Source organism: Heterocephalus glaber, unplaced genomic scaffold (genome assembly GCF_053883595.1).
Source record: "Heterocephalus glaber isolate CG9 unplaced genomic scaffold, H.glaber_assembly_v1.0 deba00001673, whole genome shotgun sequence".
NCBI classification, from domain to species: Eukaryota; Metazoa; Chordata; class Mammalia; order Rodentia; family Bathyergidae; genus Heterocephalus; species Heterocephalus glaber.
In genome coordinates, this window is record NW_028258410.1 from 8,069,472 (window position 1) to 8,093,381 (window position 23,910).

Consider the following 23,910-nt stretch of genomic DNA (forward strand, 5'->3'; position numbering starts at 1 on the left):
GGACGACCGCCTCAGGACGCACCCGTCCAGGCTGCTGGTCCAGGAAAGGACCGCCGTAGGCAGGCGCTCGCGGCCAGACGGGCCCCCTGGCCCCAGACCTCGGGAGCCGGGCGTCTGCCCCTGCGGCGCTGTTCGGAGGCGCAGAGAAGGTCCGCGCGGGCTCCCGGGGGCGCCGAGGACGCAGGCAGGCACCCGGGTCCCGCCGCCTGCGGCCCGGCCTGCGGATTGTGCGCCCCGGGTGAGCGGACTCGGAAGGGGCGGCCCCCAGGGCCCCTCTGATTGGACGGCGCCAAACCCAGCCGGTGCCTCCCCTAAAAAGCGAAGCGGGGCGAGCGAGCTGCCGGGCCGGCGCGCGGCCGGAGCCGAGAAGGGAGGCGCGGGTGGGCATGGCCGAGCTCAAGTCGCTATCGGCGGACGCGTACCTGGCGCTGAGCCCCAGCTACGCGGCGGCTCGGGGGCCCGAGGCGGCCCGCGACTACTGCGCGCCGGGCCCGGGCGGCGACCTCCCCTTGGCTCCCCCGTCCCGCGCCCCGGAAAGCAGCGGCGAGCAGAGCTGCGACGAGGACGACGCCTTCGAGCGGCGGCGGCGGCGGCGCGGGCCCGGGGGCGTGGTGGACGGGCGGCGGCGGCCGCGGGAGCAGCGCTCGCTGCGGCTTAGCATCAACGCGCGCGAGCGGCGGCGCATGCACGACCTGAACGACGCGCTGGACGGGCTGCGCGCCGTCATCCCCTACGCGCACAGCCCGTCGGTGCGTAAGCTCTCCAAGATCGCCACGCTGCTGCTGGCCAAGAACTACATCCTCATGCAGGCGCAGGCCCTGGACGAGATGCGGCGCCTCGTGGCCTACCTCAACCAGGGCCAGGGCCTGGCAGCGCCCGTGGCCCCGGCGCCGCTGACACCCTTCGGCCCGACCGCCGCGTACCCCTTCTCGGCTGGCGCCGCCCTGGGGCCCTGCCCGGACAAGTGCGCCGCGTTCTGCAAGCACTGCGGCGAGAAGCCGTGAGCGCCACCCGCCGGCCGCCCGTGACTCCCCGCTTGCGCGGGTGCGGGCCCGCCGCCGACCGCCGCGGCACGGTGGGGCGCGGGGCGGAGCTGGGATCCCCCGAGAGCGTCGTCGGGCGGGCCACGGTGGCGGGAGGCACCGGGCTCCCTCCGATCGCTTCCCAGAGCGGCCGCCGCGGGGCCGGGCGCAGACGGAGTCCCTGGGCCCTTGAGTGAGCGGCCGGCCCGGGGGCTGCGGCGGCTCAGGCCGGCCCCAGCCCCCCCAGCCGCACCTTCCTGCCGGGCGGACGCGGAGCTGGAGGCGAACTCCGGAAACGCCGGGCGGGGCGCGAGTTGCCCGAGCCCGCGCTTGTTTATCCTCGTCGGGCTGGAGGCTCGGTGAAGCCTGCGGTGGACCCTAAAGCCCCGGACTCCCCGCCGGCCTGGCCGGAGCCGGCCTGGCGCCCCCGCCCGCACTCATCCGGACGACCCGCGGAGGGCGCTTCCGGTCGAGACTAGCGCCGCAACTCCGAAGGCCCCCGAGCGAGGCCGAGGCCGAGGCCGAGGCCGGGCTGGGTGAGTAGCTGCGGGCGCCTGGCGACAGCTCGGGCGGCGGAGCGCCTGTCCGTGGCGCTTAACTTTAATACGTTTCAAGCGGCCCTTTTGTATTTGCAAAACGAAGTGTGTGATGAAGTCTTACTTATAAAACTTATGCTGAATACCGGTTTCTGCTCATTTCCATTTTTATTTCTGCCCACCCCCCACCCCCCACATTAGTTTATCAGTTCTGCGCATTCAAAAAGCTGAGTGTTAAGACTATCGATAAGCCAGGGCAGGAAAACTGGAAACCCAGATGTTCTGGGGTCATTTCAAAGCAGGTTCACATCAACTTGATAAATTACTTTCGTATGGTAATTTGAGATAGTTGTGTATTTCATTTAATACCGGAGATGTGTGGTCCAAAATAAAGTATTGGATTTCAGTTTCTTTTGCAGAAATAGTATGATTAAATTTTAATATCTAATTATGTAGTGTCCATCTGTGACTGAATTAATAATTTCGATTTTCACACAACTGTGCGTGTTTGGTAGCCCTGCTTTTAGGGCCCAAAAAGTCGCTGATCGCCAAGCTACTACTCATAGCAGATATGTGAAATTATAAGAAAAAGGTGAAAGAGAAAAATCTTGTCTTCCCCCTTTGGGTGAAAAACAGGTTTCCAAAAACATTACTTCATTAATCTAAATTTTCTCCAATAATTAACTTGAATAAAAGTTCAAGTTAAATTTAAACATTTTGTAAATTGCCAAGCTGTTTATCTATTGTTCCCCTAAAATGTCAGCAAGCCTTTCTCTGGGGTTGAGTGGGGTATAGTTTTTCAAAGTGAAATTCAGTAGCTTTCTCAGCCACTGATAAAGCAGTCCCATCTATCAAAATGAAAGACATAGGTTTCCCAGTCCCAGACCACCCCCAGAGCCAAGTGCAGAGCAGCCACATCCAGTCGGCAAGGGCAGGCCTGGGGCCGCGGCTCTCTGGGGTGGCTCTGGCTCCTGCAGTAAGCAGAGCGTGCCGTGAGTCTTCACCCTGCGAGGCCAGGCCGTAGGGCTGGGGCTCCCTGGGAGCTGGGCGGAGGAGTGAAGTAGGGAAAGGGTGTGCTAACCTGGACCCAGACCAGCTTGATTCTAGGCTCTCAGCAAGCCGTGCAGCGCTGCTGAGGTCCCGTAGTGAGCCCGCCCCGGGGCTGGGACGCCCGCACCAGCGCTTTGGGCCAGCGTCCGTGCCGAGGGAGAATTCAGACTCTGTGAAGTGCACATTCTCAAGTGGCCACAGAAAAAGTGAGCAAAAGCAGATGAAGTCGATTGTATTGATAAATATTATCCAACCCCATGTATCCAAAATAATATCTCCACGTCTAATCAATGCCTTTCAGCTATTAGTGCCATCTTTTACACTTCGGTGCCCAGTCCTCCGACTGCAGTCTTGCTGCAGAGCTCTCCTCTTGTCAGCCCGGCCCTGTCTCCAGTGCTCAGTGGCCTCAGGTGGCCATGGCTGCTGTGTGGGATAGGGCAGCCCCAGATCTGCACACGCAGAGCCCTACAAGCCCTTTGTGTCCCCTTTTTGCTTAATAATAACCAAGAAATGTCTGCTGATTTGGGGGATAAGTTCTGGAGCCTTGTTTCTTTTCTCATCCTGAGTCACTGAGTCTCCCTCCAAAGTACAGCAGGGCCAGGGCAGGTGGCACGAAGATGCCACTGTCAGCTTTCTGCCAAGAGTCGGTGGCCGCATGTCCAGCGCGCGTCTGCTTCCCCATGCCCTCCAGCCTTGCATTGGCCAACCACACCGAGTCCTGGGAGCTGTCAGGAGCAGCCGATTAATAGGTGGAAACATTATCACCACCATTGGTGAGGACCCTGAGTCCTCCTTGACCTTGAGTAGGGGTTAGTCTTGAACGGAAGCATCTTCTTCCCCTGCTCAACACACAAGTGGAAGTCAGCCTGCTTGACAAATCTGTAGAGTGGACTCCTAAAATCTCAGGTCAAGATTCCCTGGGTTGGCCTTGATTAGAGAAGGGGCTCCTTAACGAAGCCCAGTTCATGGGGGCTGAGAGCTTGAGGCTTCTCTGAGCTCCCGGGGGCCACTGTTGAAGCAGGAAAAGCAGACTGCCCAGCTAGGTCCTACACCATCTTCATTCACTGTCTGCCATATCCACAGCAGCCTGCTGCCGGCCTACGGCTCACCCCTGGCACCCGATGGCTCGCCAAGCAGAAGCAGAGTGCTGAATAGGTCAGAAGACAAAAAGCGGAGACTTGTGGCTTCTCCTTTCCTTAAAACACTCAGACTATTTCTCTTCCCATGTTCTGATGCCCTGTGGTCACTGTAACTAAAGCAGGTATGGCCCAACCCTGCCGCCTTGCCCCACACAGGATTTTCCCACCTACGCAATAGGTTTGTAGTGCTTTTGGTTCGATGGTGCCCAAGGTACTTCATACCCAAAGGCCTTTCATTTGCCCACAGCTAAGAAATGCACTCGCCTAAGACGCGTGCCTGACCTGTAGACCCAGGCCATGGCAGGGCAGAGTGGTCGCTGCCCATCTTCGACTCCAGGGGCCTGAGTTTGCCATGCCTCTCCCCAGCAACCCCTCCTCCTTCCGCCCATGATGCTCCTATTAGGCAGGGTGGTTTCCAGCTGTTTGTTTTGTTGTTCATTTCATCCTAAAGATGAGATTTTTCCCTCTCACTTATGCAGATGTTCAGTCACTGGGAAGCCTGTTTCACCATATGATTAAGTTAAAGAACATCCCAGCACAGGCAAGCTTTGCCAAATATGCATGTCTGTTTTCCTTGCAGGCTGGGAACGTTAATAGAAGAGGCGCCTCTTCATAAAGGACACATACTGTTTTCCTAAAGGGTTGGGTAAAATGCACAAACCATCCCAGCCCCAAAGCCAGCACGGCCGCTCCATCAGCTGTTTGAAAGAACTCCGAGTGTAACCAAGTAGCAGCTTCTAAGCCTTGCTTAATCTGGCACAGAATGATTACAGCAATTTTGTAATGTAAATTTGTTTGTGATATGTTTTTAGTCTAATCACTTTGGCATCCCATTTGAAGGGATGGAGATAGAGGGATTTGCAATGTATTAAGTCATTCTCTAACAATTGTCTCTTCGGACTTGGAGCCCTGGCCACGGGGCTCCAATATCCCAGGGAAAGTCTGTTCCATGTAGTCAAAGTTAATACACATTTGCGAATTTAACCCCAAAGGAATAAAACCCATTTACCATGAATGCAGAAAGGTTCAAATGATTAGCAAAACGACCTTTCGTGGCAGCTCTTCCCTGTGGTAGAAAGTGATTTGTGCTGGTCCTTTGCAGTCTGAAGTGCCCCAGGTATATTTCCCCGTGTAATGGAGAGAGGCTGCTGTTGAGCAGCCCTCTGAGTGAGATCAGAAATATTCCTGAAGCTAACGTAAAGCAGAGGAGCACTTGTGAGGTGCACACACTGAAAAGGTCCCTGAACAAACTGCACTGCCTGTGTCCCTGGCTCTTTCATCCATGCTTGCGGCTGTGGTTCAGCGTCCCTGGACGTCCCAGGGAAGCGTGCCCGGCTTGTGAGAGCCAGAGCACAGGCTGCCTCCCTGGTCCAGCAGCCACAGCCTGCACCTCTGAGAGGCACAGCTATCAGAACGCAGGCTGAGCCAGGCACGGTGCACCCGCCCCTAGCTTCTTTCCGCCAAACACTCAGCCACCTGGCGTGCTCACCCCACCAAGGGCCACGGTGACGGAGCCTGACCTGGCTCAAGGCGTTCACAGGAGCAGCCCCTGTCTGCTCAGCCTCGTTCTGCCCCTGGGTCTCACTTTGTCCAAAGCAATGAGCCTACACTCAGTCGCCCTCCCAGGGACCCTGATTTGCCCTGACGTGAGGCCCGTCCCCCAGTTCCATGGAGATGGTTCTGGCTGTCCTAATGAGGCTTTGGGCAGTCTGCATATTTGGCCACCACCGGAGACACACACAGGACCTGAGACAAGGCTCCCTCATGGCCACAAGGCGTCTGACAGGATGGATTTACATTTCGAAATCTGCAGCCTCAGTGCTTGTGGCATCAGAGCTGCATGCCTGACCCTCAGAGCTTCCTGCTTTGCGGCCACACGGGACCGATGTCACAAAATCCCCAGGAGCAGATGCTCGCTGTGCCTCCCGTGCCGGGGACAACTGCCTCTCGGAGCCCTGGCCACACTGGGCAGTGAGTCAGGGATCATTCGCAGCCTGCCTCTGCCTGGGGCTCCACACCACAGTCTGAGAAGGAGCAGAGATGATGATGACCAGGGGCAAGCGGCAACCTCCACGTGGCTGGCACGGTGCAAGCGGGGACCAAGACGAGCCTCCCAGAGCCTCTGCGTGGTTTTGTGTGCAGCAGGCTGGTAGCAGGTGCCACTTCGAGTGCTCAGTGTGGGGCACCCTCGAGGGCGAAGCCGAGTCTGGTGCCCAGTGGCTGCTGACAGAAGAGCAGTCCCCCGGGTGGGGACACCGACTGCCCTTCTGGCAGAGCACAGCACACGCATCCCCCAGCAGTGTGTTCCCCCCGTCTCCGTGGAGAGTTCCACGAAGTCACTTCTTCCACCTCAAACACCACGGACAAACGGGAAGGTGTTCATCTCACATTTGAGCATCTGAATCTCTGAAGTCAATGCCTTTCACCACTGCGGGGCTGGAGAAGAATCCTCTTCCTTTGTCCTGGGATCTTTCTCTGAACATGGAGCTGGCCATGACTTGGAGAAAAGCAGCCACTTCCCAGCTTTCTGTTCTTTGCCTCCACCTCCCTGCCATTCGGCACCAGATGGGGAAACGCATCGGCCCAGAATTCATGGGCCCTGCTCCGAAGGGGCTGTGTCCAGGAGCAGGGCCCAGGCCAGGCCTCCCTCCCCAGCCTCAGCCCGCATCCTGACCCCTCCTCCCTGGGCATCCCCGTTCCCTAAAACGTCCCTCTTGTGGCTCGGTGCTGCTCTATCTGAGGTGCCAGTTGCATCTTGGGGGAAGACCTGGCTGGTTTGGAAGAATATGCTGGCAAGCAAAGGACTGACCGGCAGTCATCGGCCTGGCCTCTCGCTGGGGGACACCAGACAAGAGCGAGGCTGGGCATGGTCTCCTGTCTGCCTCAGTGCTACCTGAACACGTGTGTGGAATATGTGTGTCCATGTGGTCTGTGTGTGTGCGTGTGTGATTCCCATGTAGTATAGCTATTTGTGTGTCTGTGATATGTATGTGTACGTCATATGCATGGATAGTGTTTGTGTGTACTGTACATGCATGTGTGTGGTATGTGTACATGTGTGTGCATGTAGGTGTGTGGAGCTGCACATAGCTTTCTCCCGTGAGGCCCCTGGGATCTGGGCCCCGGTCCAGACCCGGCACAGGCCCAGCTCTCAAGGACCCTGTCTGCCTTCTAAGCCCTCGCCTGGCACTGACGGCCCTGGAGTCTCCTGTTGGGGGGCGGGGGGCTTGTGTGTTTTACGGAGGTTCCATGGGGACTCACTGCCCTGGTTTCCCAGGAGGCAGCCCTCTCCATTCTAAAACCCAGGAAGTGTTGGTGAACCCGGATGAACAGGTCACCCAAGCAGATTGGTCCTAAGGTCAAAGACAGACCAAAGACAGAACCTGGCCGGGACCCTGATCCCAGGAGGCCTTGGGAGTCCAGCCAGCTGCTGACTTCTCCCTTGGCCTTTGGAGGAACCGGCCCTGAGTAAACCCTGAGGACGTGGTCCAAAAGGCATGGCATGCAGTTCTAGGGCCATAGCAGTGCCCAAGCTCACCTGAGTTTTCCTGACATGGACCCCCCACGGACAGTCGGACACTAGCCACACTCCATCTTTGCTGACAAGTGAGCTTTTTTTTTGGTACAGGATCAAACTCGGGTCCTTGCGCTTGCACAGCAGGCAGTGAAACCACTGAGCTAAATCCCCGACAAGCTTTTTAAGGTTTCTGTTTCAGAGACTTCTGGAATCGGGAGCTGTGGACTAGGGATGATGAGATTACATGGGCCGTGTTCCCAGATGAGGAAGCCCAGCTCTGGAAAGATTATTCTTTGAAAAGCAGCAAGGCTCAGGTTCCGAGCTCAAGCCTGCTTTCCTCCAGTGGCCACAGCAGCACCCTGTACACCTAGTCCCAGACCCACGCCACAAAAGTGTGGCCAGAGAGCTAAGGCCTAGAGGAAATGAATGTCCTCCCAGAATAACCTCGAAGAAGGGGGTTCTTTGCTGCTTCTGTGGGCTGTTGCTAAAGACAGGCTCCGCCTTCCTGTGCAGACAGAAGACAGGACTGAGACCAGCCGGATTTGGCCATAGTCAGCATGGGCTCCACAGGCAGGGCCCGTTCTCTGAGCTCAGGTCTCTTCCTGGGCCCTGATTTCTCACCCAGGTGCCAGCCCCTCCCCACTCAGCCAGGCCCTGGCCTCTTGGTCCACTGGGCTTCACATGAGGCAGACGGAGACCCTTCCCGCAGATAAGGAGCCCAGGAGAGGGAGGGGCCGCGGGGCAGCCAGGCTGTCTCTGGTTTTGTGCTTAATCAGGCTGGTTTAGAGCATAGTTCTGAGGAGCGTGGCTCCCTAAACCTGCTCATTATCATTGATAGGCCTGTCTCTGGCACTGCAGGGGACGTTGTGGTTAATTAATATCTCACTGGGAAGTGGCTGTGCTGACAGATGAGGGAGATGGACGAACTCTCAAGGGTACTGTCTCCGTTAAGCAGCCTCATTACAGCCTGCAGACTTGCATAGAGGGAGCGGGTGGCTTACAGCTAACTGCCCTCTTCCCCAGGCTGCTGCCTCCACCACGAAGCTGCTAGTGTTTCCTAAATGATGGCAAATGAACAAGAAGGTCAAAGGCCCCAAGGGGCAGGCTCCTCCCCACTCCACCCTGAACACGGGAGGGCAGCGAGCTACTTCTGAGCGCAGCCTGGACCGTTAGAGTGAGTCGGGGCCTGGGCTCCGACCCCACAGTGTAGCTCCGTCCTCAGCACATGCTGCACAGGAAACCAGGCTTCTCCCTCTTCTGAGGAAGGACAGTGACAGAGCTGCGTGCACTGAAGGCTGAGTGGGACATGTGCACATTCCAGGCCGCTGCAGGCCCCGGGTGAAGGTCATGCTCCAGGGAGATGCGAGCCAGTGGCTACATGGTGACGTCAGTGACCGGACGTGTAGCTGTTTGCTGAAGACCCCGGGGAGGGCCAGGCACAGTGGCTCGGTGCCCACTGAAGAATCCTGATCATCAGATACAGGGTTATCTGCCCGGAGGACATGCAGGGGGACCACTCTTCTAAGGGCAGCTCACTCTGTGATGTGATTTTTTTTTCCTTTTTTTTATTGTGATAAAATTATATGACAGCTACCATTTTGACCCTTTCTTTCTTCTTTTTTTTTCAGAGAAACAAACTCAGGGCTTTGTGCGTGACAGAGAAGTGTCCTACCACTGAGCTGTAGTTCCACTGCAGCTCTTCCTAAGGTGATAAGCCATGGCATTGAAGACATTCCCAGCTCTGGGCAACCACTGTCCATCTTCAGAACTTTTTTTTGGTAGGGGGGATCAAACTCGGATCCTTGCACTTGCGAGGCAGGCGGCAGAACCACTGAGCTAAATCCCTGGCCCCTTCAGAACATTTTTTAAAGCCTACAGTTTGATTTTTTTCTTTCTTTTTCTTTTGCACACTGAGAATTGAACCCAGAGCCTTCGCACTGAGCTACATCCCCAGCCCATTTACTTATTTACTTTTTAATTTTAAGACAGGGTCTCCCTAAGTTGTTAAGTTGCCCAGGCTGGGCTCCAACTTGAGCTCCCTACAATTCAATTTTTAAAGTCACACTTATTGAGGTATAATTCACATACAATAAAATGCACCCTCTGAGATGCAGTCCATGAATGCTGGTAATATGCACAGCCATGAGGCCACCAGCACGACAGCTATAGAGTGTTGCTGTCAGCCCCCAAAAGCCCTCCCACACCCTAGCCCTGTGACGACCACACTGCTCCCCGTTGCTGGCTGCTTTTCAGGTCGCCACGGTGGAGCCTGGAAGTGGAGTGGAGGTTTTCGACCTGGCTTCCTGCTCTGCAGGAACTGCAGGGTTCCTCTTCGTGCTTAGCCCATCAGCGTTGCATCCAGGTGTTGAGAGGGCCATGCCGCAACTCTGGGAGTCCGAACCCTGCTCCTGCGGCACAAGCGATGCTGGCGCCATCATCTGTGACCCACAGTGGCCCCAGCAGACTCTGAGAGCGCTGTGTCGCCTTGACTTCTGCAGGAGAAGCAGGTGTGAGCCTCTGCAGCATGACAGACGTTCGGGGGAGAAAGTGACCGACCCACCTCAGTCCTACTGGAAAGATCCAGCCGGTCTGTGTGAGATTTCCACAGACAACTCTGCCTGCAATTCTGGGCCGGCTGAGCAGTGAGACACAGAGAAGGCCCAGCAGGACCTCGCTGAACAGTCTCAAGCCCGCAAGTCTCCCGTATACTAAAGACGCCTCTGAATCAACGTGGCAGCGACTCACTGGCAGGGAGCACAGAGGAGCGAAAGGGTCGGGCCCTGTAGCTGATGTAGGGACCCATGCACCCTACCTGTGGAAAGGTCTGAGTGTGAGCCCCGAGAGCCTCTACCCAGCAGAAATGACCACAGCGGCCTGGGGACACTTGGGATGTGGTCCTCGGGCCTCAGCACCCAAGGCTGCTGCTGAGTGGTAATGAGCCCAGGCCCTGTCAAAAACTGAAGAGACCGAAGAACATAAGCCTTTCACGAAGACTCCTAGGAGAATCCTGTGAGGAAGCAGGAAATATGTCTGCAAGATGACAAAGGGTGCAAACAAGTGGTTGCATCTAAATCACAGCTCACGAGATAAAACCGAGCCAGGGAAAGAGGCCATTTCACTGTTGCCTCCAGAACCTGGGAATAAAGGCAGGCTTTTTCTTACTCATATCTTGTCTCAACAGGGACCATGGCCTGTACTCCCAGCTACTCAGGAGGATGAAGCAGGGGGATCGCAAGTCCAAGCCCAGCCTGGATAACTCAGGGAGAACCTTTCTCAAGTAAAATAGAGCCAGGGATGAAGCTGTCTACTACCACACACAAAACGTGTCTTGCTCTACCTTTCTCTTTTTGTGTTTCTTTAATGGAGAAGTCTTTAATCAGCAAAGCCAGCCCCCAGGAGCTAGTCAAAGGTGTCAGGAGGAGAACACCTCAAGGAGCCTCCAGCGCGGCCGGGCGGGGGCCTCTTCCTGGGCCAGAGGACACGGCTCGAGGGGTTCGTAATCCCCTCCCGGATGTTATGGATGAGGCTGTGATTAAATTCCCTCCTGTAATGACCCTAAGTAAATCTTTGCAATTTTCATTTTGCCGAGAATTAATATAGATCGGTGCCCTCTTGTGGGCTCTCACTTTAATCCAAAATCACTCATTAAATGGACCCCAGCAGACGTCAGTGGGTGAGACCTGTGAGCCATGGACAGAGCTATGGAGCAGGGTCCAGATGGACAGAAGCAGCTGCCCTCGTTACGTGCCAGGCGCTGATCTGAAATGCTGACCTGCTTCTGTGCACATCACACATATTAAATGCAACCAAAATTCCCCAGTGGCAAGGTCCTCAGAAGCTCTTCCCAGACACTGCTGGAAGGAGCCGGCCTGGCAGTCCTCTGCCTGCAGACGTCATGGCAAGGGAGCCTGCGCCACACCGAGCAGCTGCATGGGCAAGGCTGTGGGGGCACAGCGGTGTCTACTGACCGGTCTCACCTGGAGGAGGCTGGGTTCCTCCCTCTGGCCAGATATGCTCAGCTAGGAGTAACAGAAAATAAGAAACTAAAAAACAGCAAATAACTCTAAGAGCTGCATGGGACACATTTTTACTGAAATTCAAATGTAACCTGCCATCCTGCGTTTTTACTTGCAACTGTTTTGGCCACTGGGCCACATACACACATGGCCTTTGTCCCCAGCCTCCCTAAACCACATTAACCAGGAAAGCTCGAGTAGCTGCAGCTCCCAGTGGAGCCCTGCCCGGCGTCCCCGCCTCCAGAGGACAAGGCACACGCCTGTCCAGCCTGCCGGGGCCAGGACTGGCTGTGGAATTCGCACTCTCTGCACCAAAGACTGTGAGCCCTTGTTCCGAAATCATTAAGGGTTTTAGGATGCGACAGGGAGTGCTAGACCAAGCTCGGGTCCCCAGGAGTCACAGCCGGGTCAGCTCAGGTTGCATATCTGTGAAGCTGGCTGTGCCCGGGTGGGGTGGGGGCCTATGATGGTGAGTCAGGCTGGGACCAGAACCCAGAGCCACACCCACATGCAGTGTGTGTTCACACACACTCACACATGCACAGGCACCCTTGCTTCAGCACCCATGTGCACGCTTGCTCACGCATACTTCCATCTGAACAGTGTTGACTTTGGGAAGTGGAGACAGGTCTCCGTGGTGGGCACCACCCTGGTCGCTGTGCACAGGAGCAGAGTCCATTCAGTCTCAGTGTGCAGAGCAATGCAGTGATTTCTGTCCTGTCCTCCTGGGAAGGCACTGAGCACTGACTGGAGGTTCTGCTGAGGGACTCTGCCCGCCAACCCCAACCAGACCCCTGCATGAGGCTTGAGCAGCACTGTCTGTTACTGGGCACTGGGCAGTCACCAGCCTCATGGCCACACCCACCAGGTGAGACACTGCCGCCATTGGAGGAACCCAGCCGTGTCCCATGCTCCGAGAGGGACAGCTCCAAAGACCTACATGAGCAAGCAGGAGATGCACTGTTGGCACCAGGCACAGCCTCTGCTTTAGGACGGTCACATACACCGCCTCTCCAGAGGAGGATGAAGAGCTGGCCACTGTGGGGCTCAGGGAAGGGGCAGCCGGTGGGACAAGGGGGAAGCCTACGTGCCTGCCCCATGTGCTGCTTCTATTCTCTGCATGGTCCTCCCTCCACCATGAGTATTTTAATAAAACAAGAAAATGCTGTTGTGGGCTGAATGGTGGCCCCCAAAGGGTAGTTGTATAAGGACCTGAGTGGACCCAAGTGCAGCCATCTGAGTGGTAATCACCAGGACTGCTGCTGAGGGACCTGGCTGGCTTTTCCTGCATGGTTCCCAAACAAACCATGAACAGACAGAACCTTAGAGTAGAATATGCAGCTTCACCACTCGGCCATGGCACCGGGGGTGCTTGAGATAAACCAGGTGCATTTCAGCTTGGATGGCGTCACCAATATATTGGGGCCCACTTGGTCTTTGCTGTCCAGGACCACACTTTGGTCACTGAGTCTCCAATAAATTATACCCTGTACAGTCCTGGACCTGTCCGCCTCTTTCTTCAGTCTCATGAGTCCTACCCTGGGGCTGGTTGTCCCCGAACAAGGTCCAGATCCTGATCTCCAAAACCTGTGCCTGTTACCAAGTACAGTGAAATATGTGATCAAGCTGAAGATCCAGGAGGTGGTTGCCCTGGGTCATCCTGTACATACAGCCCAGTAAGAAAGTGGCTGCAGGACTGTGGAGACAGAGCCACACAAGCGCCAGTGATGTGAAGACCAAGCAAAGACAGATGTGGCCAGAAGCCAAGAGCTGACAGGCCCTGCCAGGATCAGGAAGAGGCAAGGAGCCTCTGCCTCTTCCTCCCTGATTGAGACCTCTGCCTCCAGAGACACTGGTGTGTAGCCTGAGTTAAGACACCCGCAGGGACTCACCCAGCACTTCCTGTGGTAAAAACAAACTCTAAACTCAGTGGAGACAGGGTCACAGTGCGCCAGCCTGCATCCCTGAGGACCCATGCTAGGCAGCAGTGTCATTTCCCTGGGGTGCATCCAAGTCCTCCCAGGACTCTGCTCTGCCTGAGGAGCCAGAGGACAGGGGCAGGCAGCTGTGTGTGGAATCCACCTGAGTGTCCAAGCCCACACGTCTGACACACCTGGTGACACCTTAGGGGAAGCCAGGGGGGCCCCAGAAACTGAGCAGCAGAGCATGAGCCCAGGCCTCCTGCTCCCTGCCCAGGAGCCAAGCTGTGGGGCCGTTGGAGCCCGGCCTGGCCTCGCTCTGGGTGTCATCTCGAAGGCGGGGTGGCAGGTAGAGAAGGTGAGGGGCTTGAGTCAAGTCCCTCGGTTGCTGCCTGGAGTCTCCCTGACTTGTGACCCCGCCCCCCAGAGGACCCATCCCCTCCCTGGTCAAGGCAAGACTGGGTGCCACCTGGGAAGTTTCTCAGAAACCTCCCAGCACCCTGGTTGCACAGGAAAATGTGTACTTAAGAAAACACAAAACAAACACCATGCACTGTCCACATCAGGACAAACAGTGCTCAGAGCACAGGGTGCTCCTGACGGTCACAGGCAAGTTGGAGGCCACCCCGAGAATGCCAGGAACGGGCTGGGCCAGTCGGGCCTTCCAGGACAGGCTGCATCTCTGGGGCCAGGAAGATGGCCCAGGCCTCAGAGAAGTGGTGTGGGGTGGTTCCAACAGAGAGCAGAGGAGAGGCCCTAGATATGCAGTGACTGTGTCCTGAGTGGTGTGGTTGAAACCTCTGGCTGGGGAGACTGTTCCACCAACCACCCCCAGAACAGAAATGAGACTGTAGCAAAAGATCTGCAGGGACCCACACTACACTGCTGGCAGTCTGGGTCCCTCAGCTCCATAGAAAGTTCTGTAGGCAGAAACTCCACCAGCCAGGACTGTGGGGATGGAAGTGGGACACAACAAAGGGGGGAATTCTGTAGTCACAGGAAGGGCCAGGGCTGCTCAGCCCTGTTAGGGTTCCCTTCCCAACAGGCTTTTCTGCTCCCAGCAGGGAGCCAGGCACCAGCCTTCTCCCCTCATAGATGAGGAGGAAGGAGAAGGCTGACAGCTCCTGCTGGCTCTCTCACTGCACACTGTGAAGTCAGAGGGCACATAAATTTAGTCTTACCTCCCAGTGAAACACCAGGGACAGCTGACCTTAATGCCTTAAAGAGGTCTGCTTAGCTCACACTGTGGAGGCTCGAAGGCCAAGCAGGTGCAGGTCTGGTGAGGCCCCCTTGGCTGTGTCTGCTTATGGCAGGGCAATGGCAGGAGCCATGTGGAAGGAGATCTCTTCTGGGAGCTAAAGAGAGCCATCTTAGGCCCCACCTAAGGGTCCCCACCTCTAACAGGTCTACCCCTCCCCACAGTCTGGGGACCCTGGGGACAAACACACCCAGACCACAGGAGAGGGAAATCCCCACGGCCCTCACTCCCGGCACCAACCGCAAGCTCGGGTTCACCAAAACCTCCCTGGGGCTTGAGGACTTGCTGGGAGGCCTCAAAGCCTATGCTGAGCGCTGTCGGACTCACGGTTACTATTGATTTTAATAAAAGGTACCTGTGAAAATCAGCCAGGGAAGAGGCATAGGGCTGGGGTCCAGGAAGGCCCTAAGCATAAGGTTTCTAATGTCTTCTCCCAGGGTAGACCAAGGCACCCTTGCCAGCAGGCAATCCAGGGGCCTAAAGGCCACTCCCAAGGAGGCAGAGCTTTGCCACCTGTGGGTGTGCACAAGCACACAAGCAGAGGGCTCACTCAGATGTCCATGGGACCCTCCTCCGAGCCAGGCGGGGGTGGGGCAGATGGACACAGCACAGCCTGGGGTGGGGCTGTCAACCAGGACAAACACGGCTGCGCATGGGTGGGGCTCTGTCACGTGTGTGTCCACAGGCTGCTGAGAACAAGGGCTGCAGTGACCGAGAATAAAGAATGGGGTTGCTCAGAGAGGAGAGCAGGAAGCTCTCCAGGAAGCGAGGAGGCAGGCACAGCAGGAGCCAGAGAGGGTGACCAGCGGAGGGGGCAGCATAAACCAAGACCCTGAAGCAAGGACCCCTTCAGTGCCACAGTGCTGTTCGGGGAGCAGGCGAGATGAGCCTGCGGCGGGGCGTCCCACAGAGGCTGCGAGCAGTGGCCTGCATGGTGCAGCAAGGAGAGGCCTGGCCAGATGGGAGGTGGGACCAGGCCTAGCAGACAGGGCTGACACAGCACTGGGCAGGACCTGGCTCTCCCAGTCTTCACTCCCCTGAAAGAGGCTGGGGAGCTAGGTGCCTTAGGGCTCCAGAACAGCCCCTCCACTTCCTCCCTGCCCTCCAAGGACCAGACCAGCTCCTGCAGGGTTGATGGCCCTGAGCACTAAAATAGCCCCATGGAGCATTTGTTTGCCCCCAGCGGTAATCAGCAGCACCTTTCACAAAGGCTGGCAGGAACACTAGGAACCAAGGCACACACTGTCTCCTTCCTTCAGTCTAGTGCCACGCAGCTGGGGAAGGGCTCTGGGCAGAGGTCCCTCGTTCTCTGAAGGACAGTGCCAAGAGAAGCCCAAGGGTTCCAACCAGTGAACTCAGGAAAGCAAGCTTAGTTCACAGTGGGCCCTGCCACTGGGGACATGGGGGCAGGGGGAGAAGATTAAGGCCAGAGACTAGGGCGGAAGAAGTCTCCATCCCAGACATGGAATCCTCCACAGTGACCCTCATATTTTCTTCCCACCCTGAGATCTGATTGGGTCCTTGCTAAGTGTGTCAGTTACGTGTTGCTGTGCAACAAATGAACCCCAAACTCAGCAGCTTTGAGCAACAGTAAATATTCATTATATCTCATAGTGTCTGTGGGCAGGAATTCAGGACAGTTAGCTGGGAGGCTCTCACATGGGATTGCAGCCACAATGTTGGCTAGGGCTCTGGCCATCTGAAAACTGGACAGGGCTGGAAGGTCCACTGCCAAGAAGGTGGGCTCGTGGGGCTGTCGGCAGGAGGTCTCAACCTCTCCACAGTGCTGCTTGAGAGTCCACACAGCCAGCAAAGCCTTTCACACCTACCCTGGAAGTAACCAGATGACCCTCCACCACCTGCGACTCATTAGGAGCAAGTCGTTAAGCCCAGCCCGCAGTGCAGAGAAGGGTAAACTCCCTTCGGGGAGAAGGGAGGTAAGAAAATGGAGACCTTTTTATTTTACTTTATTTATTTTTTATTGGACTGTTCTTTAGTGGAGATTTATCCATACTGTAAGACTGAGGGCCTTACCAAATGCTCTGAGGAGCTGACTGCAGCAAAGAACACCCGGGAAGGAACACACCGGACAAGTTGGAAAGTAAAACAGACCTTTATTAGTCTGGCCAGACGGCACTCCCAAAGCAAAATAGCTTAGAGAGGCAACTGGCTCAGAATCCGAGGCTGTTCTTATAGGGGGTTGAGGGGGAAGTTAACATATAGAATTAAAGAAAAGGGGACAAAGGTTAGTGGTCGACTGTCACGTATTGATGGTCAGCAGACATTTGCAGCTTGTTTTATAGATTGTGGTGTCCGGAACATCAGTTCCGGGCAAACAAGGAGTTGAGTAGTTTACTTTGGGACTTTAGGTCTGTTACAGATTTTTATCTAGTGTCCCAAAACTAACAAGCATCTTTATCCATTAACTCACATTTAATCACAATGGGGCTGGAGAAAAGGAACAAAGGTTATGCAGTCCCACAATACAAGTGTATTTATTGTGAACATTCATTTGTCCTGAAGGGCTTATAATGGCAAAATTTGTGTGGATGAACTTGGAATTTTGGAAAATTACATTTTGTTTCCCATACTTTTCCTTGAGTAACTTTAGATTGATTTTCCCCTATTTAATGAATGACACTTCTAAAGTTTCATTCCTTGCACCTGTGTTGTCGTCCACGTTTCCTTTCACGAGACCTATAATTTTCTTCTATTTTCAGATTTTCTGACTTTATTGCTAAGCCTGTCACACATCCACCCTGACACTAAGATCTTTTCATTTTTCCACTGGAATGTCAGCATCAACACCTAAAAGTTAATGTCCCTTGGTTGTCTGTTTTTGAGCACCGTAATCGACTAGACGCATGCATTGTTGATGTCTACGGCAGCAGATGGCTTAGCTGGGGGGGTAGGTAAATTCAGCTTCTGCTGGGTATTTATGAATAATATACTGGAAGGAAATATGTGTAGAAAATGACTTGAATTTTCCCGTGTTTTGAGAGCTTTGTAAATGCAGCTTTGGGGAATATGAAGCTCTCTTTTTTAAGATTAACTCATTTAATTCTCATATCAGCATTGTGCAGCAAGTACATTTTTAGCCCCATCACAAAGATTCGACACACTAAGTTCCAAAGAGGTTAAATAACTTACCCAAACTCACACTGTCTCCAAACGACAAAGCCACTACAAAGTATGACAGCATCATGTCCTGAATCAGAAAACTGGCCCTGACATACTGTTGTGTGATCAAAAGCCAGAGACAAAATAGTAGTTTGGTTGGAACATATTTAAAAACAGGTGGACATGTATGTGGTACAGAGGTTTCAGTAAAGTTGGCAGTATGTCAGGGAAGCAGGTGCAGCTAGCATTCTTGTGTAAACAACTACACCACACGATACGGAGTTTTGGAGTTCAGGAAGGATTTGCCAAGAATTATGAATGGCGCTTATCTCTGAGAGCGGGGAGCTTTTACTTTCAAAACTTGTTGGGATTTTGTTTTGTTTTGATTTCCACAGTGGTCGCACCAGTCTGAACTCCCACCAACAGTGGAGAAGGGTTCCTTTCTCCCCACAGCCCCGCCAGCATTTGTTATTGGTTGATTTCTTGGTAGCAGCCATTCTTTGTGGGGCGAGGTGGAATCTCAGGGTTGTTTTAATTTGCATCTCTTGAATGACCAGTGATGTTGAACGTTTTTTCATATATTTATTTGCCATTTCTACTTCTTCATCTGAGGAGTGTCTATTCATTTCAGATGCCCATTTTTATGTTGTGTCTTTAAATTTGGGGGGGTCTGATTTTTTTGAGCTCTTTATATATCTAGATAGTAGCCCTTTGTCTGAAGAACACCTGGAAAAAATTTTTCCCACACTGTGGGTTGTCTCTTCACTCTGTTGGTGGTTTCTTTTGCTGTGAAAAAGCTTTTTAACAAGATGAGTTCCCAGCTATTGATTCTTTGTGATATTTCATGTGTGATCAGGGTTTTGTTCATAAAGTCTTTGTCTACACCATCTTCCAGCACATTTAGTGTTACCGTTTTAATGTTTAGATCTTTGATCCATTCTGATTTTAGCTTAGTGTATGGTGAAAGATATGAGTCTAGTTTTAATCTTCGACATGTGGAAAGCCAGTTTTTCCAGCACCATTTATTAAAGAGGCTATCTTTCTTCCAGTGCAGATGTTTGGCTCTTTTTTCAAAGACATGGTGGCTGAGTGTGTTTGGAGTTGTTTCTACATCTTCTAATCTGTTAATCCTAGGGTCTGGTTTTTTGTTTTTGTTTGGGTTTTTTGTTTGTGTTTTTTTGCTAGTACCATTCTGGGTTTTTGTTGTTGTTGTTGTTGTTGTTGTTTGGTACTGGGGATCGAACTCAGGACCTTGCATTTTCAAGGCTGGCACCAGAACCACTGAGCTAAATCCCTGACCAAGTACCATGCTGTTTTTATCACAGTAGCTTTGTAGTATAATTTCAAGTTGAGGATTGTGATGCCCCCTGCCTTGCCTTTGTTGTCCAGAATTCTTTTGCTACTCAAGGTCTCTTCTGGTCTCAAATGAATTTTAGGATTGTTTTCTCTAATTCTGTGAGATATGGTATTGGTATTTTGCTCAGGATTGCATTAAATCTGTATAACAATTTTGGAAATATGGGCATTTTCACTATATTCATTCTTTCTACCTAAGAACAGGGATATCTTTCCATTTTCTGATATCCTCTTCAATTTCCTTTTTCAGAATACTGTAGTTTTCCATGTAAAGGTATTTTACATCCTTCGCTAGATTGATTCCTAGGTATTTCATTTTTTGGATGCTGTTGTGAAAGATGTGGTTTCCCTAATTTCTCACTCAGTGAGTTTGTTATTTGTGTACAAGGATGCTATTGATTTTTGAGTGTTGACTTTGTATACAGCTGAATTGATTATTAAATCTAGAAGTCTTTTGGTGGAGTTTTTGGGGTCTTCTATGAAGAATATCATGTCATTTGCAAATAAAGATAATTTAATTTCTTCCTTTCCTACCCTTATTCATTTTCTTTCTTTCTCTTATCTCATTGCTCTGGCTAATGTTTCCAGAACTATACTGAATAAGAATGGTGACAGTGGACATTCTTGTCTGGTTCCTGATTTTACAGTGAAAGCTTTCAGTTTTTGACCATTAGGTATAATGTTAGTGTTTGTTTATCATAGATGACTTTGATCAGATTGAGCTAAAGACCTTCTATCCCAATGTTCTGTAGGGTTGGTTTTTTTTTATCCTGAATGGGTGCTGGACTTTGTCAAATGCTTTTTCTGCATCTATAGAGATGATAATATTGTTTTTGTCCTTGGCTCTGTTAATACGGTGTATTACATTTATTGATTTGCATGTGATTTATTGATTTGAACCATCCCTGCAACCCTGGGATGAATCCTACTTGGTCACGGTGTATAACCCTCTGGATGATTTGCTGCATTCTGTCTGCCAGTATCTTGAGGATTTTTGCATCTATGTTCATTAAGGAGTTTGGCCTGTAGTTCTCTTTTTTGGTTGGATCCTTCTTCTCTCCTTTTGGTATCAGGGTGATGCTTGCTTCCAGGAATGAGTTTGGAAGTATTGCTTCCTTTTCAATTTCATTAAAGAGTTTGAAAAGTAGTGGCATTTGGTCTTCTCTAAATTTCTTGTAGAATTCAGCAGTGAATCTACCAGGGCCTTGGCTTTTCTTTGTTGGTAAGTTTTTAATTACATTTTCAATTTCATTGAGTGATATTGGATTATTTAAAATTTTTATATCTTCTTGGTTCAGCTTTGATAATTCATATGTATCCAGGAATCTGTCCATTTTTTCTGTGTTTTCCATCTTATTAGAATACAAGTTCTCTAAGTAGGTATAGATGATCTTCTGGATTTCTGCAGGATCTGTTGTAATTTCACTCTTTTCAATCCTAATTGCATGGACTTCACTATTTTCTTTTCCTTTTTGATAAGGTTGGCTAAAGGTTTGTCAATTTTATTTAATTTTTCAAAGAACCAACTCAATTCATTGATTTTTTGGTATTGTTTTCTTAGTCTCCATTGCATTAATTTCTGCTCTGATCTTTATAATTTTCTCCCTCCTATGAGTTTTAGGCTTGACCTGCTCTTTTTTTTCTAGAAGTTTGAGGTTCAACATTAGGTTGTTTATTTGAGCTCACTGTTTTTCTGATATGGGGACTCACTGCTATAAATTTCCCTCACAGGACTGCTTTCATTGTGTCCCATAAAGTTCTGGTATATTGTATTGGCATTATCATTTAATTGTAGAAACTGTCTAATTTCTTCTTTAATTTTATCTGTGACCCATTGGTTGTTCAAGAAGGTGTTATTTAATTTCTATGTGTCTATGAAGTTGTTGTGGTTTCTTTTGCCATTGATTTCCAATTTCATTGCACTATGGTCTGATAATATGCATTGGACGATTTCAATTCTTTTGCATTTACCTAAGCATGTTCCATGAGCTAATATGTGGTCTATCTTGGAGAATGTCCATGTGCATCTGAGAAGAATGTGTATTCAGATGTTGGGGGGTAGAACACTCTGTAGATATCTATAATTCCATTTGTTCAAAAGTTTGGAACATTTCTGTTATTTCTTTATTGATTTTTTTTTGTCTAGTTAATCTATTTGTGACAGTGTGGTATTGAGGTTCCCTATTATAATTGTATTAGTGCTTATTTGATTTTTCATGTCCATTAATATTTGTTTTATATAGTTGGATGTGCTGGTATTTGGAGCATATATATTTATAATTGTTATCTCCTCCTCTTGGATTGTTCCCTTTATAAGGATGTAGTGACCTTCTTTGTCTCTCTTAGTCAGTCTTGGCTTGAAATCCACTTTGTTTGCAAATAGAATAGATATCACTGGTTTTTTCCAGGTTCCTATCACATGGAGTATTGTTTTCCATCCTTTGACTTTCAGTCTATGAATTTCTTTTTGAATCAAATATGTTTCTTGTATGCAGCATATCGTTGGATCTTGCTTCTTGTTCCATTCTGCCACTCTGTTTCTTTCTCTCTTTTTTTGGTACTGGAGGTCGAACTCGGGTCCTTGCACTTGCGCAGCAGGCGGCAAAACCACTGAGCTAAATCCCCAGTCCTACTCTGTTTCTTTTGAAGGTGAATTGAGACCATTTACATTGAAACTGATATGTACTGACTTCTCCTTGGCATGTTATTTTCATGTTGTTGGTTCCTTTTTTCCCCCTCTGTTTAATGACTTGCTTTGCCTGGTGGATTCATTCTGTTGAGGGTCACGGAATTGTAGTCCATGTTATCTCTTTCTAGAATGTCCTTCAGAACATTTTGGAGTGCTGGTTTGGTGGTCATGAATTTCTTCAGGTTTTCTTGCTCATGGAAGTATTTTATTTCTCCATCAATTCTGAGAGCTTGTTTGGAGGTTTTAGCAGGGGAGCACAGCTACAGTATACCCTTGACTGAGGAAATGGCCCTCCTCTATTGGAGGTGGTCGTCTTTGAGTGCACAGCTCTGGGAGGGACACACATGGAGCGGTGCGGGAGGAAGGGGACACCCGCCTGGCCAGCCAGATCAGCCGAAGCAACCCTGGCAATCAATGGGGTGACAGATGTCGCAGCCAGATCGCCCTCACATCCTCTCCGTCAATTTTGAAAGATAATTTGTGGGGTACATCAATCTGGATTGGAGGTTGTTTTCTTTTAGGGCTTGAAATACTTCACTCCAAGCTTTCCTTAACTTGAGGGTTTGTGTTGAGAAGTCTGCTGTGATTCTGATGAGCCTACCTTGAAAGGTGATTTTTCTCTTTTCTCTAACACCTTTTAATATTTTGTTCTTGTATTGAATTTCTGGAATCGTGACTATTATATGCCTTGGTGTAGATTTTTTTGATCATGGATAATTGGAGTTCTATATGCCTCAGTTGTCTGTGTGTCAAATTCTTTTTCCCTGCTTGGGAAGTTTTCTGCCCTTTCTTTTGTGAACAGATTTTTTATGTCATCTGTGCTATCTCCTACTTTTTCATTGACTCAAATTAATCTTATGTTATTCTTCTTTGCATCAACTAGCAGCTGTTGGATTGATTTTTCATTGTCCATTACTATTTTTAAAAGATCTTTCTTTTAATGATTCCTAGCTGCAATCCATCCTGTCTTCTATATATGATATTCTGTCCTCATATTGGGTCATTCTGCTTCATACACTTTCAATGGCATTTTTTATCTCCTGGATATCTGTTTGAATCTGTTTCATGGATTCCATTTCTTTCCTGTGTTGGGTGTTCATGGTTTCCATCATTTTCATAAGCTCTTCTATTTTTTCTATCTGGATCTGCTCTAGAGTCACTAATCATGCCTTTCATTATGGTCATCATCGCTGTAGTTATCTGAGAAACTATTTCTGATTTGATTTTTTTCTACAGCCTCATTCATCTGCTTTGTCACTTCTGCTGTTAATACTTCAGAGAGTCCATGTAGGTGGGTTTCAAATTGTTCTACCTCACTGACTTTCTGGTTTTGCCTTTGATGAGCTGGAGGTCTGGGGTTGCATCTTGCTCAAGTGTCTTCCCAGTTTTTCTTTCTTTCTTTCTTTTTTCCTTCTTTCTTTCTTTCTTTCTTTCACTTTAATTCCTGGGTTGATGCTTATAAATTGTGTATGGCAAGTAGCTTTATTGCTAGCATTTAGAACCCTTAGGAAATGACTACTTCTCAGAGAGGTCTTCCAGGTGTAGCTGGCATTTGGATTTTGAGTCTGTTGCAAGACCCTACCTCTTTAATTTATTGGGGCTGAGAAGTTGCTGCCCATTTGGCCTGACCTCTGGTTCCTTAGCACTGGCCTATAGTATTGTTTATGGCCCTTAGGCAATCTCAGTCTTGATATCCCAGGAAGAACTGATTAGAACAATTATGTCACCTTGGCTAAAGCGGTATAATCAGCAACAACAATAACATCAAATACAGCCTAGAAAATGACAAACTGGTAACTATTGATTTGTCACCTTTAACCATTTGAACTAGATTTGAGGTTATATATCAAAATCTAAAGCAAACCAGAAAATTGTATACAGTAAATATGTCTTCAGTATGGTGATTTTGTCCTCCGGGGAGAAAATTTAAAGGAGGCAGGGGAAAAAATAGATCTTTGCTGGCTCCTGGGGACCACTTCCCTTCTTCTTTTCTTCCCCACCTTGCTACATTCCAACATCTGGACACCAAATCTCTGAGAGGCTGTTTCTCTGCTGTTCACCAGTCCACCATTTTCCTGGAAGTCTACATGGAGACTATTTTAAAACACCACACCAGGATAATTTATTGACAGTAATTTAAAGAAAATCACTCAGATATACTCTTCCCCACACCCCAAAGAGTTACAAGACCTGAATTCAACCATTAGCTGTCATCTCCAAGGTTGGGTGTGACTCTCCAGTGGGTCATCTACTGAGGAATGTTCTTCATCCATTCTTTCAAGATCAAT

At 50.7% G+C, this 23,910-nt stretch overlaps 1 protein-coding gene across 3 annotated transcripts; it reads left to right on the top strand.

Annotated features, from left to right (window-relative positions):
* Window positions 1-340: 340 nt before the first annotated feature.
* Window positions 341-12,777, top strand: Bhlhe23 (basic helix-loop-helix family member e23). Of its 3 annotated transcripts, none has more exons than XM_087197607.1 (3): window positions 341-3,869; window positions 4,328-6,648; window positions 8,893-12,777. In XM_087197607.1, the coding sequence occupies exon 1, from the start codon at window positions 387-389 to the stop codon at window positions 1,002-1,004; it is 618 nt and encodes a 205-aa protein (XP_087053733.1). In that variant the 5' UTR covers window positions 341-386; the 3' UTR covers window positions 1,005-3,869; window positions 4,328-6,648; window positions 8,893-12,777. The 3 variants fall into 3 exon arrangements, with proteins under 3 accessions (XP_087053733.1, XP_004841228.1, XP_087053734.1); XM_004841171.3 differs by having other exon boundaries at window positions 341-1,558; XM_087197608.1 differs by lacking the exon at window positions 4,328-6,648 and having other exon boundaries at window positions 341-1,558.
* The last annotated feature ends 11,133 nt before the right edge of the window (window positions 12,778-23,910 follow it).